Source organism: Panicum virgatum, chromosome 6K, assembly GCF_016808335.1.
Source record: "Panicum virgatum strain AP13 chromosome 6K, P.virgatum_v5, whole genome shotgun sequence".
NCBI classification, from domain to species: domain Eukaryota; kingdom Viridiplantae; phylum Streptophyta; class Magnoliopsida; order Poales; family Poaceae; genus Panicum; species Panicum virgatum.
The window spans coordinates 10,643,389-10,663,462 of record NC_053141.1 but is presented as its reverse complement, the minus strand read 5'-3'; the positions used below and the strand labels follow the sequence as shown (position 1 = coordinate 10,663,462).

General features: G+C 47.0%; 3 protein-coding genes and 1 pseudogene across 3 annotated transcripts; 2 read left to right on the top strand and 2 right to left on the bottom strand.

The window, feature by feature from the left end:
• Positions 1 to 973: 973 nt before the first annotated feature.
• On the top strand, positions 974 to 5,070 carry LOC120713911 (the record flags this gene model as incomplete). The annotated part of the gene is made up of 4 exons (XM_039999872.1): positions 974 to 2,806; positions 2,906 to 3,438; positions 3,592 to 4,370; positions 4,479 to 5,070. Coding segments are annotated over exons 1-4 (2,958 nt in total), but the record flags the coding sequence as incomplete, so codon positions are not given.
• Positions 5,071 to 13,453: 8,383 nt separating this feature from the next.
• On the bottom strand, positions 13,454 to 15,675 carry LOC120711704. The gene is made up of 2 exons (XM_039997322.1): positions 15,434 to 15,675; positions 13,454 to 13,932 (listed from the first exon to the last, which is right to left on the bottom strand). The coding sequence occupies exons 1-2, from the start codon at positions 15,612 to 15,614 to the stop codon at positions 13,727 to 13,729; spliced, it is 387 nt and encodes a 128-aa protein (XP_039853256.1). The 5' UTR covers positions 15,615 to 15,675; the 3' UTR covers positions 13,454 to 13,726.
• A 482-nt stretch (positions 15,676 to 16,157) lies between these two features.
• Positions 16,158 to 16,612, bottom strand: LOC120713225 (protein STRICTOSIDINE SYNTHASE-LIKE 5-like). Its single transcript, XM_039999223.1, has 2 exons — positions 16,457 to 16,612; positions 16,158 to 16,409 (listed from the first exon to the last, which is right to left on the bottom strand). The coding sequence occupies exons 1-2, from the start codon at positions 16,610 to 16,612 to the stop codon at positions 16,158 to 16,160; spliced, it is 408 nt and encodes a 135-aa protein (XP_039855157.1).
• Positions 16,613 to 18,057: 1,445 nt separating this feature from the next.
• LOC120713224 lies at positions 18,058 to 18,972 on the top strand (annotated as a pseudogene).
• The last annotated feature ends 1,102 nt before the right edge of the window (positions 18,973 to 20,074 follow it).

The window sequence follows — 20,074 nt, the reverse complement described above, 5'->3', positions numbered from 1 at the left end:
GTAGCCTTTTGTCCCGGTTGGAACCACCAACCGGGACAAAAGTCCCCCCTTTTGTCCCGGTTCGTGCCTCCAACCGGGACAAAAGGCCTTGCGCCCCTTATCCCCTTCCCTCTCCCCCCGCCCGAGCCATTCAGCTCACTTGTTTTCTCTGTTCTTGGCTCGGGATAGAGGAGTTTTGCTCATTTCTTCACCACATTTGTGAAGATCTTTGATTCCCCGTCCATCCATCTGCTCTAAAGGTTTGGGGCTTGTTTTTCTCTTCTTCCTTGGCTTGTATAGCTCATTTCATACTTTAGAAATAGAGAAAATGTGTAGCTAGCTCATTTCTTGGACATTATTTTGCTAGCTAGATTGCATATGTAGGCGTAATTTTCTTTTAGATTTAGATGAGTATATGGATAGTAGAAATTTTTAGAATGAGTGTAGATACTTCATGTGATGTACTTGTATATATGACCATATTGTGGATAGTTGATTTTTTTATTCGTGAATGAATTAATGAAATGAGTATATTATAGAATTTTTTGTATTATGAATGGATTATTTTGACACTCTAGTGATGTATTTAATCAGGCTCACATTGAAACCATCTAGAAGCTAAAAAAATCTTTATTTCGAAACAAGTATACGTCGTTAATCTCCATCCAACGGTGATGGCACTACCTTTCAGGGATACACGATGCGCTATAAGGACGTCGCAAATCGGTTGGTCGCATCACCAGCACTTCCGATTGATAAGAAGACAGCATTTGACGCAGTCAGCATGCCGTTGTTGTACTGAGAGCATATGAACGAGCATGCTGCCTGTGCCAAGTGCTGTGCCTATTAATCGTAAATGTTGGTGCTGCGACTAGCCGATTGGTGACATCCTTGTACCGCACCGTGTCCCCCCGAAAGGCAGTGTCATCACCGCAGGGTTGAGGTTACTGACATATACATTTTCAGAAATAAAGGTTTATTTTTCTTCTAGAGGGTTTCTGGATATTGAAAAGAGTGTACTCCTGGAACTGAAGGGTGTCAAAGTAATTAGAAGTTATAGAGATTTCTTTCAATTAATTAGAGATTTCTTGAGGATTAATGATACATTTCGTCTTTTTTTATATAATTTCATTGTTATTTGCAAGAGTTATTAATCTGATCATTGTAATTGTAATAGTAAATAATTTTTGCTTTGTAATGGTAAGAATTTATAATTTTGTGGAAAATAAAGGTATTTTTCAGTAAAATATGGCTTCAACAGCTGGAGGGAGTGGCGCCGGTGGGGGTGATCGTTGTCCTTCTGGAGAGAAGGGCACAACTCGAGTAGGTCGTCGGTCCAAAAAACCTAGTGCTTTTCATAGGGCAGCGCTCCGTTATTTGGAAAAAGAATATAGAGAATGCATGGCAAGGGGCGAGGAACCTCCGTTTGATCTTGAGGATTTATTGCGGCGTTACGGTTCGTCACCACCAAACTCGGAGGTTTCAGCTCCGCCATCTTATTCTGCGCCAGCAAGAAATCCGTTAGAACATTCTGCGTTCCAACGCAAGGACGGTTGAAAACCTATGTGTTGTTGACCGAATTTTTAAATTTCATGTATAGTACTCCTTTGTTAAGTTCTGTAATGGATTAAGTACCCCTTTTAATTAATCAAGATGTATGATAGATATTGCATATCTTTTAATTATTCATGTTATGTTACATTTAGTTTAATTTAGGTTTGATATATTTTATTTATTCGATACGTGTAAAGAATTCAAATCGATTTATTTAAAATGCAGATGGACCGGCAATGGATGTACAATGCTGACCGACGTTCGAAAGAATTCATTGATGGCCTGCATTATTTTTTGTCTGTGGCTGAGGCAAACAAGCAGAATGGTTTTATGTGCTGCCCGTGTGTTCATTGCAACAATAACAAGGATTACTCATCTTCAAGAATCCTACACAGCCACATTTTCGCAAATGGTTTCATGAAAAAGTATGTTTGTTGGACGAAGCACGGAGAACAGGGGGTTACCATGGAAGACAATGAAGAAGAAGATTTTGACGACCACTTTCCCGGGAATGCTGGAATCGGTGCATTCGATGACGATATTCCCATGGAAGAGCCCGAAGTAGATGTAGCAGAAAATGATCCCAGCGACGATCTGGGGCAAGCATTGCACAATGTGCAGGCAGACTGTGAGAGTGAAACGGAGAGGTTGAAGTTCCAGAAGTTGTTAGAGGACCACCATAAGTTGTTGTACCCAGATTGTCAAAATGGATTTAAGAAACTTGGCACCACCTTGGAGTTGCTGCAATGGAAGGCGACAAATGGTGTATCCGACAAGGGATTTGGTGAATTACTCAAACTTGTTAAAAAAATGCTTCCTAAGGACAATGAATTGCCTGCCACAACGTATGAAGCCAAACAACTTGTTTGCCCTTTGGGACTGGAAGTGCAAAAGATACATGCATGCCCCAACGACTGCATCCTCTACCGAGGCGAGTACGAGAATTTGGATGCATGTCCCGTATGCAGTGCATTGCGTTACAAGATTAGAAAAGATGATCCTGGAGATGTCGAGGGAGAGCCTCCCCGGAAGAGAGTTCCTGCGAAGGTCATGTGGTATTTGCCTATAATACCACGTTTGAAGCGTCTGTTTAGAAATAAAGATAATGCTAAGTTGATGCGATGGCACAAAGAGGAACGCAAGAAAGACTCGATGTTGAGACACCCCGCTGATGGGTCGCAGTGGAGAAAAATAGATAGAACGTACCCTAAATTTGATTTGGATGCGAGAAACATAAGGTTCGGTTTGAGTACGGATGGCATGAATCCTTTTGGTGAGATGAGCAGTGGTCATAGCACTTGGCCTGTGACTCTTTGTCTGTACAATCTTCCACCATGGCTCTGCATGAAACGAAAGTTCATCATGATGCCAGTGCTTATCCCGGGTCCAAAGCAGCCCGGAAATGACATTGATGTGTACCTAAGACCATTGGTCGAAGAACTCTTATTGCTCTGGGGCGATGAAGGTGTACGGATGTGGGATGAATACAAACAGGAAAACTTCAACCTACGAGCATTGCTGTTCGTAACGATCAATGACTGGCCTGCTCTTAGTAACTTGTCAGGACATTCGAACAAGGGATACAAAGCATGCACACACTGTTTAGATGATACCGATAATATATGGTTGACTCACTGTAAGAAGGCTGTATACATGGGTCATCGTCGGTTTCTTCCCATCAGGCATGCGGTACGAAAGAAGGGCAAGCATTTCAAAGGCCAAGCGGACCACCGAACAAAACCGATGCACCGTAGTGGTAAAGACGTCTTCAACATGGTAAAAGATCTAGAAGTTGTTTTTGGAAAGGGATCTGGTAGCCAACCTGTTCCGAACGAAAATGGAATGGCGCCCATGTGGAAGAAGAAATCTATATTTTGGGAGCTACCATATTGGGAAGTCTTAGATGTTCGTCATGCAATTGATGTGATGCACCTCACGAAGAATTTTTGCGTCAACCTGATAGCATTCTTGGGAGTGTACGGAAAGACAAAAGATACAGTAGAAGCACGTCAAGAATTGCAACGTATGGAAGAACGAGATGCCTTACATCCACAACAGCGAGATAATGGACGACAATACTTAAGTCCTGCCAGCTATACTCTTAGCAAGGAAGAGAAAGAAACCATGTTTGACTGCTTGAGCAGTATAAAGGTTCCATCTGGATACTCATCCAATATAAAAGGAATCTTAAATTTGGCAGAGAAGAAATTTACAAATCTCAAGTCCCATGACTGCCATGTGCTTATGACCGAACTTCTTCCGGTTGTGCTGCGGGGGATTCTGCCTGATAACGTCCGGTTAACCATCGTGAAGATATGTGCCTTCCTCAACGCAGTTTCTCAGAAGATAATTGACCCGGAGAATTTGATAAAGCTGCAAAACGATGTGGTGCAATGTCTTGTTGGCTTTGAGCTGATATTTCCACCATCTTTCTTCAACATTATGACACATCTTCTAGTGCACCTTGTCAAAGAGATTGATATTCTCGGACCAGTATTTCTACACAACATGTTCCCATTCGAAAGGTTCATGGGGGTACTCAAGAAATGTGTTCGTAATAGAGCTCGTCCAGAAGGAAGCATCGCCAGTGCGTACGGAACTGAGGAGGTCATTGACTTTTGTGTTGACTTTATTGATGACCTTAAACTGATTGGAGTCCCTGAATCGCGATATGAGGGGAGACTATCTGGAAAGGGTACATTAGGAAAGAAATCTTATGTCTGCACAGATGATTTCTCATTCAAGAAAGCGCATTATACGGTTCTTCAACAATCATCCTTGGTTGACCCATATATCGAGGAACACAAGAAAATTCTGCTCTCCAATTTCCCGGAAAAGTCTGAGGCATGGATTACACGTGAGCACATGAACACTTTCTGTAGCTGGTTGCGGAAGCATCTAATGCATAACATGGATATAAGTGAACAACTGTTCTTATTGGCTAGGGGACCATCTTGGAATATCTTAACATACCAAGGGTACGAGATAAATGGAAACACATTTTATACGATAGCCCAAGATAAAAAGAGTACCAACCAAAACAGCGGTGTTCGTATGGATGCCACGGACAATAATGGAAAAAAAGACACATATTACGGCTACATTGAAGAGATATGGGAGCTGGATTACGGTCCCAATTTCAAGGTGCCTCTATTTCGTTGCCAATGGGTTAAGCTATCTGGAGGAGGGGTAACAAAAGATGAGTATGGGATGACAATAGTTGATCTCAACAATCTTGGGTATAGAGACGAGCCATTTGTCCTAGCCCAGGATGTCGCTCAGGTTTTCTACATTAAGGACATGTCCAGCAAGCCAAAGAAGGGGATCAACAAGCAAAAGGATGAGCCTAAGCGACACATAGTTCTATCAGGAAAGAGAAACATCGTTGGAGTGGAGGACAAGACAGACTTTTCAGAAGAATATAATAATTTTGTTGCCATTCCACCTTTCGAAGTAAATGCTGATCCATGCATCCTGCTAGCCAATGATGATGCTCCATACTTGCGCCGTGATCATAATCAAGGGACATTTGTGAAGAGAAAGTCTGTTACCGCTAATCCTTCATGTACTTGAATCATTTTATATTATTGTATAAAAACATAATCGCAATTCGAATACTTTTATTATATATGTACTGTACAATTATATTTTATGTGTTCTTTATATTATTTTATATATTTTTCACTTAATTACTAGACTCAATTATAATTTTCATTCAATAATGGATTACTCAACTAATTTTATTTATTTCATGAAATTACATTCACATTAACACACTATACTCTTTCACTAACACACACAATCTCACTAACACACACTATCTCTCAAACTCACACACACTACTCATTAATATCATGAAATTGCTTAATTTTATCTAAAATTCACTTTTTAAATGTTAATATCGTGATAGAATCCACTTTCTATCGAAAAGCAACAGTTTGAAAAAAATTTCACCTAATATATTTTTGCATGGTCAAAATAACAAATATGATTTCAAAAAAGTTAGATATTTCATTGACCCAATCACTTGAATGAAAATTAATTATTTTTGTTGCGTGTATCAAGTTTATATAGAGATAAGAAATTTTGTTCCATAATTTTTGGAATCATAATTTTATTAACTGAATTAACAAATGAAAGCCAATTTTAAAAGAGAAGTTAAAAGAAACAAAAACAAACATAACATTAGGCGGGAACGAGGGAAAACGGGCCCCTTTTGTCCCGGGTGGTAGATCCACCCGGGACTAAAGGTGGGCCGCGGGCTGGGAATTTTCCCGGCCCGCCCAAAAACCCCTTTTGTCCCGGGTGAATCCACCACCCGGGACAAAAGGTCCTTTTGTCCCGGGTGGTGGATTCACCCGGGACAAAAGGGGGGGCCTTTTGTCCCGGGTGAAGCCACCACCCGGGACAAAAGGTCATTTTGTCCCGGGTGGTGGCTTCACCCGGGACAAAAGGCCCCCCCCCCCATATATTTCCTAGCTCCCTCCCTCCTTCGCCCTTCCTCCCTCCCGCCGTCCGTTCCCCTGCTCCCCCCACCGCTCGAGCTCCCCGAGCACCGCCGCGTCGACGTCGCCGCCCAGAGCCCCGCCGCGCGAGCCCACGTCACCGAGCGCCGTCGTCCCTGCGAGCGCCGCCCCCGGCCTCCACTCCGCGCGCACGCCCTCGTCGGCGGCCTCCACTGCACGCCGCCGCGCCGCCGCCCTGTTGTGTGCGTGGGTATTCTTCTGTTCTTTTACAGATCGGGAGTTCGTTTGATTTGAGTATGAATATAGTGATGTATTTTGACATGGAGAGAGTATAATTAGTATTGCTTTAATTATATGTATTTTGTCCCACAAAGAATGTATTTTTGTAAACAAATCTGCTTCCTGAAGGTTTAGAATTTTAGCAAGGGTACTGATCTATCGACTATGCGTGCAAGGATCAATTTTGTTTTTTTTTAAAGATTCGTGCAGGGATCAATAAGGGAGGAAAGAAAGAAGAGAAAATCATAACACAAGCAGAGAAGAGCTTTCTGTTGAGATTTTCTTTTTAATGTTGGTCTCCTCTCATATATTGTTTGAGCTGATTCTATCGAGTGGACCAACCCCTTAAAACATACTGAGAGTGTAGTTTCTAAATTAAAGAAACGTTGGAGAGAAAAAAATGAATGTGTAGTTCCTAAAAAAAGGTTTTTAGAGTGTATTTTTTTCATATTGTAAAGATATATGTAAATCTATAAAATTTAGGGCGTGTTTAGTTTCCATTTTTTTTTTGGGTTTGGCTACTATAATATTTTCGTTTTTATTTGGTAACTAGTGTCCAATCATGAACTAATTAGGCTCAGAAGATTCATCTCGTTATTTACAGCTAAGCTATGCAATTAGTTATTTTTTAAACTCCATTTAATACTTCATACATGTGTTAAAAATTTGATGTGACGGTGAATCTTAAAGATTTTTGAGAACTAAACATGACCTTACTATTAACACCTTCTTCAGCGGACTAGAAGGCGAGTTGTTTTCATCTCATTCTTGATGTGTCCATTTACATTATTGCCTGGCTGGGCTTCTGGTCCAAACAGTGTTGATAAGCTCTCTGCAGCATGGGATGAGGAGCCTGAGCTGTGCTCATAGCTCGCCCTGAGCCCACGTCCCCCCCGCTCCGCGTTCGCCCCAGTGTGCCTCCGGCCCTCGGCTTTGAGCCCTTCGCCTTCGGCCCTCGGCCCTCCGCCTATCCCTAGCCGCAAATTTCTGGAGTGGATTATTTAGATAATTTTTAAGGGTTTTATTTGTATTCATATTTTAGTTACGATGGACCCGCGAGACACAGACGCGGAAGACGAACAGTTCCTGTTGAATATGATTGGCGAAGGTCAAGGAGATGTCGCTGAACAAGCTGATGATGGCAGCAATACCGACATATATTTGAATATGTCCGGTGATGGAATTGAGGCACCATCTATTCAGGATGACGCTGCTGCTGAACAAAGTGCTAATGTACATATCAAAACTATACTTATTTGTAGTGACAATCATATTTTCATCTGAATCTATATGAATACTATGAATGTTTTTTTTATAGCCGTCTGGATCATCGTCGCAGCAGAAAAAGACGAAGCGAGGCCCAACAAAAAAACTGGAAGGGCGGTTCATTATAACGGAAGTTGGTCCAGATGGCGAACCGATCGCTCCAGAAGCTGCCGCCAAAAAATTCATAAGACAATCCGGATGTATTGTCAGGGACCACATCCCGATCAGCTTTAGGCTCTGGAAAGCTTCCAATCCAAGCGAGGAACGGGATGCGGTACCCGAAAGAGAAAAAGAATGGTGCTGGCGGGAGCTTAAGAAAAACTTCACGGTTCCAGCTGAATCCGAAGAGATATGCAAGCGCTGGACCCTGAGTAAGATGGCCGAACAACTGCGATCATTCAAGAAAATTTTGACGAAGAAATATATCAAGACCGGGACCACACCCGTATTTACCGGCGAGCTCGAAAAGCTCAGGGGTCACTGGGATGCATTTGTGGAATACAAGTCTTCAGAGCTTGGGCTTCAAAAGGTGCAGAAGGCCAAAGACAACGCCTCGAAGAAAGTGTACCATCACACTCTAGGCCAAGGAGGCTACAAGCTTGCAGTACCCAAATGGGAGAAGATGGAGCAGGATCTGCTTGACAGAGGCATCCGACCTGCGACCATGAACTGGCCTGAAAGGTCAAGGACCTGGTTTTATGGTCACGGGGGAAGCTTGGACCCAATGACTGGTGACTGCATCTATGGGCCAAACATCCAGCGAGCAGCCCAGAGACTACAGGAGGCCATACAAGCAGCGGCCGAGGGAACATTCCAGCCAGATAGAGAGAGGGACGAGCTGACTTACGCCCTTGGGAATCCAGAGCATCCGGGCCGCACAAGAGGCAAAGGCGTGGTTCCGTGGAAGTATGGGTTCAGGGATTACATTGATTCATATAGAAGCCGGCAAAGAAGAAAGAATGATGAGCGGGAGCACCTGCGAAGGCTAGAGGAACGGCTCATGTCACACGATCAAAGACTGGAGGAAGAGGTACAACGCCAAGTGGCCATAGCAATGAGCCAGCAACAGCAAGCGCAAACGTTGCCTCCAGAGCCTAGTGTCGCAGCCGATCACCTGTCTCAGCGGAAAAGTAGCTGCGCTTCCACAGACGTCGCCGCTGCCGAGCCCACGGGGATCCAGGCCGCAGTTGAAGCGTCGGCCCCGCAGCGATTTCCAGTGGATGAGATCACCCACCGGACACCTTGTGACCTGCAGACTGCCGTTAAGAACTTAATGTTCACTGTTGCGTACGGTACCGCCATGCCAACCGAACCAGGCGACGTGTACCACGGGCAGCAAATTCCGCCTAGATACACAAGAGTTGGCGTGGAGCAGGTGTGCCAGGGTTGGGAGACGCTCGAGCTTGATATTCCTGGAGGCGATGGGGAGAGGACACTAGCAGAAGCCATTCATGGCTACATCCTATGGGATAAGCGCTACATTGTCCTAAAGTCGGATGATCAAACACCAAGACCAGCATCTCAGCATGCCTCTCCAAGACCGGCATCTCCGCAAAACTCCCCAAGGGCAGCACTGTCTCGGCAAGGTTCACCGGCACATTCTCCATCACCATCATCTCATGCGCCGATGAACACTCAAGCGTCACCGTCGCCTCCATGGTCACCCCCTCCGCCGCCGGCAAAGAAGCAGAAACGGCCGCCGGCAAAGAAGGTAGCTGCACCGGCTAGGGAGCCTCCAAAGAAGAAGGAAAAGAAGAAGAAAACCAAGGAGGCTCCTATTAAACCCTGGGACATGAGCCTTGAAGAATGCGATCGGATAACTCAAGAAAGAGTTAAAGAGCACTTCAAGCCGAAGCCGAAGCCGGAGCCCGAGAAAGTGATAAATCCGATAGATTTGAAATTTTTTAAGGGAATGTGCGAAGCAAATAAGAGAAAATTCATTCCGAGAGACCCCCCTTCAGACTACGAACGCACAATTATCAAAACTACTGAGAAAAAAAAGAGACAATCAAAGTCGTCGTCGTCCGACGTTCCACAGCTCGGAGCCCAAAAGAAACAATCAATAGAGCCTCTCGTAGTGGGACAGACGACGCAAGAACAAGACTTTGTTACATTTTTGAAAGAATCAAACCTGACGGCCGCTCAGATTGCAGGGGGAGAAGATATTCCAAAGGCCGATGTGGTCGTCAAATGGACGTTTGAGATCGGCAAAACTCTTGTACCCCCCGAAGTAGTGTCTGTGCTTCCAACGCAAATGTATAAGCTGCACCAGCACTACATGCGTGCGATGGCCGATTGCATCTTCATGCAGGGCGCAAAGATTAAAGATGACGATTTCTTACGGGGGGAGGCCATTCTATGGATAAACTGGGAAGAAATTTACCAACTATTCCATCAGGAGGCCCTCGACATCTCTATGGTCGCCTTGTGGGTTCTGTAAGTATTTTACTCTCCTTACGTATTGTTTTGCATGATCTCAACATACTGATCTCTTGATTTATTCGGTATCATGTAGAATGGAGATACATACTTGCAGAAGAAAGGGATACTCTCACCTCGGCTTCATCGACCCAATTACTTGTAATTGGAGGCTTCTACGCGACAATACCGATGAGATATTCCAAATGTTGTTCAAGTACATAAGCGTTTATCACAACAAGCAAATGATATTGTTTCCTTACAACTTTGCGTGAGTGATTCCTTCCGTCTAACTCTTTCTATTCTGTAATCGAATTGTTTAAACCTTAACTACCAAGAACTGCCCCCGTATAATCTTGCAGTGAACACTGGATCCTAATTGTCATAATTCCCGAGAAGAGCCTACTCGTGGTTATGGACTCATTGAGGAGACCTCCAGAACAATACGAAAATCTTCTTAACATGATGAAAAAGTAATTCTACCACTACTCCGTCCATGACCGATAATTTGAATCACTTTGTTACTTGACTATAATTGTTCTAATCATGCACAGGGTTTGGAAAGAATTCGCTAAAAATCATCCAGGCAAATTTGACAAGGAATTGAAGATCAAGACAGATTTTCCGGTACGCGCTTGGATGATTCGTTGCACGATTCATTAGTTTTATTATATATTCATGTAAATACCTGATAATTTCTTCTCTCTTAAAGTGTATGAGGCAGAAACCAGGCACTGTATTGTGCGCATACTATGTATGCGAGAACATCCATGGTCTGGTAGGTCCTCCAAAGGGCTGGACAGATTGGGAGGAGGAAGTAAGTAAAAAAAACTTGTTAATATTTGAACTCGTATTTTAATTAGTCGAAATTAATTATCCCCTTTTTCCATAGGTCGGGGAGATGCGCGATAAACTCATACCGGAGGAAAAGGTTATGGCGATTCAAGAACAATTCTCCGGATTTATTGTTGAGCAAGTCCTCGATCCAAAAGGCGAATTCTACTATGATGGAATATCTAATATTGACAATCACAGTAAATATGACAATATACGCGTATATATGTAATTAAGAACGAATATAACTATGTAAATATATATGTGTGTCTATGTATTAAATTTCTATTTATGAGTATGTATGTATGTATTAAATTTCCAAAAGGCAAATTCTACTATGTAATTAAGAACGAATATACCTATGCAAATATGATGGAGTATGTATGTATTATATATATAAGCACTCCAATAATATATATGTGTATATATATATATTTATATAATATTGGTCCTAGACATTTTCATATGTAAAGGAATTCACATGTATAGATATGTGTATACATATATATATAAGTGAATTAATTTATATATGAAAACTATCTAGGACAAATATTATATAAGTAACTATATATATATGTATATATTAGTGGAGATCATACACACTGAATTCCAATACATAAGTTTTATTGAAATGCAAAAGTATAATTGAAATAGAAAAAGAATTGAGAAAAGAAAAACATGAAAAAAAAAGAGACCTTTTGTCCCGGTTGGTAACACCAACCGGGACAAAAGGGTGCGCCAGCCACGTGGGCGCTGGCTGCACCTTTTGTCCCGGTTGGTGTTACCAACCGGGACAAAAGGTCCTCTTTTGTCCCGGTTGCCACAACCGGGACAAAAGGGCACCCCCTTTTGTCCCGGACAGGCGTTCCCGGTTGGGAAACCGGGACAACAGCGGTTTCCCAACCGGGACAAATCAACGTTTTTGTAGTAGTGCTACATGATAACACGATAATAGTGCGCCTAAATAAATCATACAACTAGCAAATCTTGGATACATTTCGCATGATTAAACCACAGAACCAGCTAATCATGCATACTACTGCATGCAACGAGGCCACTTTCCCTTCCTCAATGCATCTGTATTCTCCTCAAGTGCTGCTTTGGCATGGCGAACGCGCTCAAGCTTTTTCTCCCTCTCCTCCCTTCACGCAGCAGCATGCCTCCTTTCCATTTCTTGTTTCCTCTCCTTTTCTGCTGCCTCCTCTTGGCGCCTCTTCTCCAACCTCTCCAGCCGCTCCGCTTCCCACTTCTTGCACAACTCCAGGTACTTCTTGTCCTCCTCCTTGATCTCAGTGTCGATCCACTGTTTAAAATCACAGAGCGGGGGAGGGGTCTACAAAACATTGAAAAGTCGACATCACAAAAAATAAACCTACAAAATACATTCTCACCATCAAACCAATACGGATCACACGAGCTGGAGGGTCGAAGGCATAATTTTCACACATCCAATATCTCTGGTGATACGTTTCCTCTTCGTCAGAATTGGCTACCTTGCAAGGATCACCGCAGAAGCACATCGGTACAGGAACCCCACTAGGCAGTGGCAAACGGGGCGTAAGCATTACCCACCCGCACCTTCGGTTTACTGGATTTTCCACGCCTAAGCATCCTAAGATGAAATAGTACAACGAATCAATACTGTGCTATAACAATGTTACTACCTACAAAACAATTGCAAAATACCAATATATACACATGCAATTATTTGTACACATCAAATCCGCGAGCAGTACGAATACTACGTCTAAACCGGATATCTCATGCAAACAACATACCTTCTACTACCACATTTTTCAAAATTTCTACCCTAAACCTAGCTCACCTACACATCCTTAAAACAAGCTAATGAACCGGTAAAAAGAGGATTTTTTCGGGCCATTACCTTCCTACAAGGGAGGGGATCGATTCCCCCTACTTTACCCACCCCAAATAGCCGGATTTGGGGCGGATCTAGGGCGGCGGCGGCGGCCGGCGACGAGCTGCACCCGGCTCTGCTCGGGGAGGGTGAGGAAAAGAGAGTGGGAGGGTGGGGGAGAACGGGCCGGCGCGGGCCCAGTACATTGGCCTTGTCGCGCCGGCCTGCCTGGCGCTACAAGCTCTGTCGCGCCACATGTCATGGCACGACAGTGTCGCCACATCAGCGCCACCATGGCGCACCGTTGGCTCGCCCGGCCAGCGTGACCCCCTGTCGCGCCACCGCATGTTGCGCGACAGAGGCTACCAATCGCACTATTTTCGGTGGCGCGACCAAATGGGTTATGGCATGCAAATAAAAACTGTACCAGGTTAAACTTAAAATATTTTTTAAAAAAAGGTTAAAAATAAAAAAAATCTTCTTTCTTTCTTTATTTGAATATCCAAAGACCATGTTTCCTTGAAAACGTACCCAAAAGACAACGGCCCGTGCATGTTCCAAAGGCTTAGCACGCGTTATGCGAAACGTACGTACGTATTTGTGGATTATATATTCAGTTTCGCCATGTGGCCGCCGTGTTCCTTTAGGCCTTGTTCGTTTGCTCAGGAACGGTTCCTCGGCCTGAACCATTCCAGGCCTGGATCTAGTGAACCCAGGTGGTGCACTCATTCCAGGCTTGAACCGTTCCAGGACAGTATCAATTCCAAAGTAGTGTTCGGTTGATTATAGACAGGATCAATTCCAGAACTATGGACAGGATCAATTCCAGGACTCTAAACCGTTCAGCAGGCTGCGTTCAAAAGAAGGGTAACAGAAAACAGGGCGCGCAACCAAACACTACATAGAGCAATAGTCTGCATAACCAACCTACTCCTGACATCCAGAGATAAGCACGACATTGCTGCAGTATACACAACCCATAAAGTCTACACTTGCCTGCAGCAAGTCCCTACGGTTTGTCTACCAAGTTCCAACAGATTTAAAAACATGACACAGCATCTCATGGCCAACCTCAACGATCCAAGTTATCCTTCCACAAGTAATTTGCAATGGAACTGTCTCTGTCAGCATCGAAAAAGATATAGTCCACATCCAATGGACTTGGGAAATCACTGCCATAGTTGACTTCATCCTCTTGAAATTCACGGACACCAAGGTATTCATCATACATGGGGTGCACGACCTTCTTCCTGTTGATCTCGCAGGCAAAGCAGCAACCTAAAGCAGAATTTCAAAGAAGGGTCAGTAACTGTTGTTTGATTACAACTTCTCAGGCATGGGTTAAAACAGCAAAGGAACTTGGCAGTGGAGAGTATCCTTTAACCATATTTGGGCAACATAAGTACAAAGTGTGCCGCCAACATTAATATGTGACCGCAATCAAACAAAGGATGAAACTAGAATATGATAATCAGTCAAGTAGCTGCGTGCACTGTCAACAAGTGCATTATCAAATCAATCCTACAGGCACATCAAAAACTGAAGGACCTCAGGAAGGGAAGACAATATCCTAAGTTAACATTTAGGTAAGCTTACGATGTGGTGTCATTCAAATGGAGGACACATGAAGTATATCATTTCAAAAGGATAACTTGTAGCTGGAAAATGATCCTGTGACGAGTTGTTAGTGGAATGGGTCAATCAGTTGAAAGCATCTGAGCACTTAACACAGCTGCTTCAGAGTAAAACTGAAATATGGAAGGACTTTATTTAACTAATTTTACACACTGGGAAATATGCTAATATAGAACAGTGACTATATAGAACAAGAACATCAGCTGTACAGATCATAAATGGTGATGGCTCAGTATATGAGAAAAGTCGTCACTGTTTGTGAATACATTCAGACAATATACTTGCAGATAAAAAGCATTAGTTGTCACTGTTTCTGTGAGTAAGAGATAATAAAACCACACCGAGATAAGCATTGGCGCATTGCTGTCTATGTACTGATGATGTACAGTAATGCTAGCAGCACAAGTATGGAAGTGCAAATGTAGTCACTAGTCAGGAGCATGAGCCTTCAAAATATTTCATGTTATCTGAACTATTCTGCGCAGGCATCACTAGTCTGGTGCATGAGCCTTCAAAATATTACAGGACCCTAGGCATCACCTAACCTTAGCGTTGAATACGTTCAAGGACAACGACCCTAAGTAGTAGTAAGTATACCAAATTAAATTGAACTCTAGAAAAGTAGTAGTAATAAGTACCAAATAATCCGTATATTTGAGGAATTTGCAGGCTCCACACTGATGTGACACCTACAAATATGCATGACGAACTACTAAAACTCTACCAGATTAGTATTCTTTAGCTTGGACTTGGACCTGTATTTAGCAAGAGCAAGTATCTGTCACTATGACCAAGAGATGGACCTGCTGATTTGCCGTTTACTAGTGCAGGCACTCGATGGCGAGCGAATTGGGCGGCTCCCTCACGGCAGCGTGCTCTTCTACAACGCATTCAGTCCGGTCGTTTCATCCCGAGACAGTGGCAGGGGATCTTGGGTTTCATGAAACATGACTGATGCAACTAAGCTACCATATCAAGAACGCTACCAGACCAAGAACGCTACCTGCGGCTGGCGCCCCCCACCGTCGGGACGCTCCTCACCAGGGCCTCCGTGGCTGGCGCCGCCGGCAAGTAGCGGATCCAAGAACACCACACAAGCAAGACCGGATCCAAATCGAGAGAATAGAGGAAGGTGGCGCCTTACCGGCGAGAAGGGGGAGAAGGTAGCGGAGGTGGTGGTGCCGCGCCGTGACGCCGTCGCCTCCTCGGCTGCCAGGACGCCGCCTCGCCTCCTGCGCCGCCAGGAGCCCTCGAGTCGCGCCGCCCGCCTGGATCGATTCCGGGCCGAAGACGGCGTGGAACGGCCTGGAATGGCCCGTTTTCATTCCGGACCGGGCCTAAATGAACGCCTATTCCTGGTCCGACTTGACTTCGAACCAGCCCATGTTGTTCCAGGTGGAACGGGCCGCATTCCGGGCCATTGCAGGCCGAAACGAACGAGGCCTTAATCTGCGCCTTCAGAACACGGGGATTCAGTTCTGGCCTGGGCACCTGGCATTAGTCGCTGGCTGGATTGCTTCTGCCTCGGCTCATCGTCACTACTGCAACGTGCAAGCTGAACGCGACACCAGCTGCGATCGATCGAGATCGACCTGTCACGGACGGACATCGATCGCAGAATCCCGGCAGGTCCGTGGCATGCCATGTTCAGCGCTGTATCTGCGCGCGTGGTGTCGAACTGATGCCGATCTCGAGTTCGTTCCGTCCGGCGCCAGCACCTAACGACGCGGACCCTATCGCCTCTCGATCTGCTTTGCCGACCTCATCCGATAAATCTCGATCTGACTGACGGCAACGCTGAGAAAGATGCCCGGACCATTCGGGTCGAGCCATCGAGAATTCATGCTAGCGGATGCTGTCGATGCCTTTTACGGCATTGTGCGTGGGTGACTCAGTGCGTGCGTGCCGGTGGCCCCGGTCGGCGACGTCGCCAGGAACTCGGCAGGAAGTCCAGGGGCGGCGTCGGCCACGACGAGCCCGCCGTCTGCGGCGAGCGCGACGCCGAGCGGGCGCCTGCCGGTGCGTGCCCAGTCCTCGACGACGTCCCCGGCTGGCACGCTGACCCACCCGTCGGCGCACCCCGTGTACAGCCACCCGTCGGCGGCGTCGTAGGCGAAGTCCTCCGGGCCCGGGAGCCGGCCGTCGCCCAGACGGACGCTGCGCGCACCTGGTGCACCGGCGCGGTCACCACGGGCCCGTACGAGTACTCCGGCGGCATCGGCGCAGGCGAGAAGCCCCGGGGGCTGTACAGCGCGGCGGCCAGCGCCACCGGCGCCAGCACCAGTGCCACGGCCTTCAGGAACCGGAGCCCCGCCGCCGCCATGGGTGATGGGTGCTTGGCCTGGACGAGACGACCCAGCGCGCGGCGCCGCAGCTCACACGGCGACAACCCCGACCACGCTTTGCCTGTGCGATCGACACGAAAGGGACGCCGCCGCTCCTCTTGCTTGCCGCTTGGGAGGGGGTTCTGGTCCTTATTGTCGTCTCTCGTGCTGATCGAGGTCAAGTCTTTTTTTTTTCGAGGTCAAGTCAAGGATCAGGCAATGCATGACACGAAACTGCGCCCACACCAGCACCGATCACCCCCGTCCCGGCACGTCGTGGGCCGTGTGCGCGCAGACGAGCCACGAGCCAACGCCAAACAGCTCGACAGTAGAACGCGGTCAACGAACGGATCGTATCCAATCCGGAGGAGCAGGGCGGAGTGCGCGAGGGATTTGGATTGACGATGGAAGATTTGTTGGTTGATTAGTTTTGGTGATGGGGAAGGATAACCGGCTTGAGGTCCTACTCTATTGAAGGTTTAGCAAGTGGCGACGGGGACGTGTATTTTATCGGACTATAGATTAGGCTCTTTTTGTAACCTTTGGACGTCCGGTCACCACCACACTTCTTCCCCTCCCTCCCCCACCCCCACCTCTGTGTTCCGGTGACCTTCCCCACCTCTTCCGGTCGCCTTCCGTCCCAGACACTGGATCCACCACCGCTGGTCGCCCTCGCGCTAACCAAGCCTAGCTATCACCACCGCACTACCGCTGTCCAAACAGATGTTGCCCCCATCGCCCATGATCGGCGGCGCCCCGGGCATCCCTCAGGGGCGGAACCAGAAGCACACTAAGAGAGGGTGCTTTCCTCGTGTAATTTAGTTACTTAAGGTAAACAGGCCGTGGGAGGTATTGCAGCGGAGAAGCACCTGCCCACCCCACGCGGCCACGCCTGTCACCGTCACCGGCCAATCTTACACCTTTTTTTTCTTCTAAGATCGGAATTGGCAAGTTTGATGTCCCGCAGACCGCCGCGCCCACCATTGCCCCTGCCGCCTGAAAATATTTCCGTTTTCAGGAGGCGACTAGCCGCATTTTTTGCAATTTAGACTTTTATGCGAAAGAATTTCACATATAGACCTCTGGAAAAACTATACACGGTTTTGGACCCCGGGGTCGGCGCCAAGGTAACACAGCTCGGCGTCGTGGGTCGTGGCGTCGAGTTTTTTTTTTATCCAGAACTTGATTTTTGGGAAGTATTTGAGTGCTTTGAAAAATTAGCAAACGACCTCAGATTTGATTCAAAATTGGTAGGACAATAGCTCAAGACATGAAAAACCCATTTTTGCCAAAGTTTGATCAAAATATTTAAACTAGAGATTGAAAACTGCTAATTGGCCAAGTTTTCTACCTCTTTCTAAATTTGGCGAATTAGCAGTTTTCAACCTCCAATTTAAATAAGAGTTAAAATATATTTTTTTCAACCACAAGTGCCTTAAATTACATGACCACGGTGCTGCATCTCTCACTGCTGCTCGGGTCGCGTTGCCTGCCCGTGCACTACGCGGCTCCCGCGGAGCACGTCCGCCAAGCCCGCGCGCGCCTGCACGGCAGGCCCAACGCCCCCGCCCGCCGCGTCTGGTTCCACGAGCTCCCCATCCGTGCGTACGCCTCCCCGCCGCGGCCTCGCCATTCCCCTCCCACCTCACGCCGCTCTGGGAGGACTTCGTGGCTGCGCGCCTGGCCCGTGGACGCGCTCCTCCGAGACATCCCGCTTCCCACCACCGCGTCGTCGTCGTGTACGACATGATCAACGCCTTCGCCGCCGAGGCGGCGGCGCGGCTGGACAACAGCGAGGAGTTCGCCTTGCACTGCACCGCCGTGTCGTCCATCATCGGCCAGCTGGACGGCGGGACGCGGCTCCTGCGGACGTGTACGGCCTCGAGGACCGCCCCTTCCACGACTACGTGCGGAGTTCATCGAGTTCGTCCAGGAGCGGGCCAGAGTCCAGCAGACGATCCCGTCCAGCGCCGGCATGCTCATGAACACGTGCCGCCCGCTCGAGGGCGAGTTCATCGACTTCGTCGCCGAGCAGCTTGCCGCCGCCGCCGGCAAGAAGGTGTTCGCTATCGTCCCGCTAAACCCGCTGCTCAACGCGCGCACGCCCGACGAGCATGGCACGACGACGCGGCGGTACAAGTGCCTTGAGTGGCTCGACAGGCAGCCGGCGGCGTCAGTGCTCTACGTGTCGTTCGGCTCCACGTCCTCGACGGCGGGAGGTCGTCGGCCCTGGCCCCGGCCGCCCTCGCCTGGCCGCGCGCCGCCCTGGGCCCGGCCGCGGCGTCGAGTGGAGCCGCCGGCCGGGATGGGTCTGGATCGGGATGGGGCGCAAGAGGATGCGTGGGTGGGAGCAGAGTGATGGATAGTGTTTCTGTCTAAGGCTACCTCCAAGGGCACCCCGTATCCCTCCCCCCACCCTACGTAGGGGGGGCTTTGGGGGGAGCGAGCCCTCCAACGGCTCCCTCCACAGCTCCCCCTATATACGGGGGGAGTTGAAACTCCCCCCATGTATAGGGTGAGTTTCAACTCCCCTTATATACGGGGGGAGTTGAAACTCCCCACATGTATAGGGTGAGTTTCAACTCCCCCTATATCTCTAATCACACCGTTTCTTCGCGATATTAATCCTGTTTGAGCCCCGTAACACGATGATAATGCGTATTATGACAGTATAAATATTGTATGATTTTTTTTAAATTCAAAAACGTTAAATAAATAGTTAGTTAATGAGTGATAGTATATAGGGAGAATAGATATGGGGGGAATGGTTGGAGAGAAGGAGTTATAGGGGGAGGAATCTTTTGAAGGGAGGTAGTAAAATATAGTAAATAGTACGTTTGGGGGGAGTTGGATGGGGGGAATGGTTGGAGAAAGCCTAAGGACAAAATGGTCATGTGCAAAGGATGGTCCCACCTGTCAAACCTCCCCAAACGTTAACTACTAGCAGAAGGTGAATGGAAGAGCACAAGGGTAAAGAAAAGTTTGCGCGATGACATACAAGTACAATTGAATTTTTTAGAGACACGTAGGTAACGGCCATCTTTTTTAAGAGCATAAAGGTAAAACTCTTATTTTTCTTTACTTTCTGAAAAGCTAACTGCGATTCGACGAGACGACGACCGAGGAAAATGTGTTGTGCATGAGGACTGAGGACAATTTTTCTTTACTTTCTGAAAAGCTGACCGGGGTCTTGTCGTGAATGGCAGGAGCTAGCAGGCCTGGTGCTGTGCTGTGTGCGCTTTTCCGAGCCAGCCTGCGCTGCGCCATGCGCATGGCGCATGTGTTGTGCATGGCGTGCACTGCACCATGCGTCCACACGGGAAGCCACGTATTGCCCAGTGCCCACCGGGCACCGGTCCATGCATCGGCTCGATCGCTGTGTGAAGTGTCCCGGAACAGCCACATGATTTTTTTTAATTTTAATCTTTTTAATTTAAAATTTTAATAATAACCTACGTGGA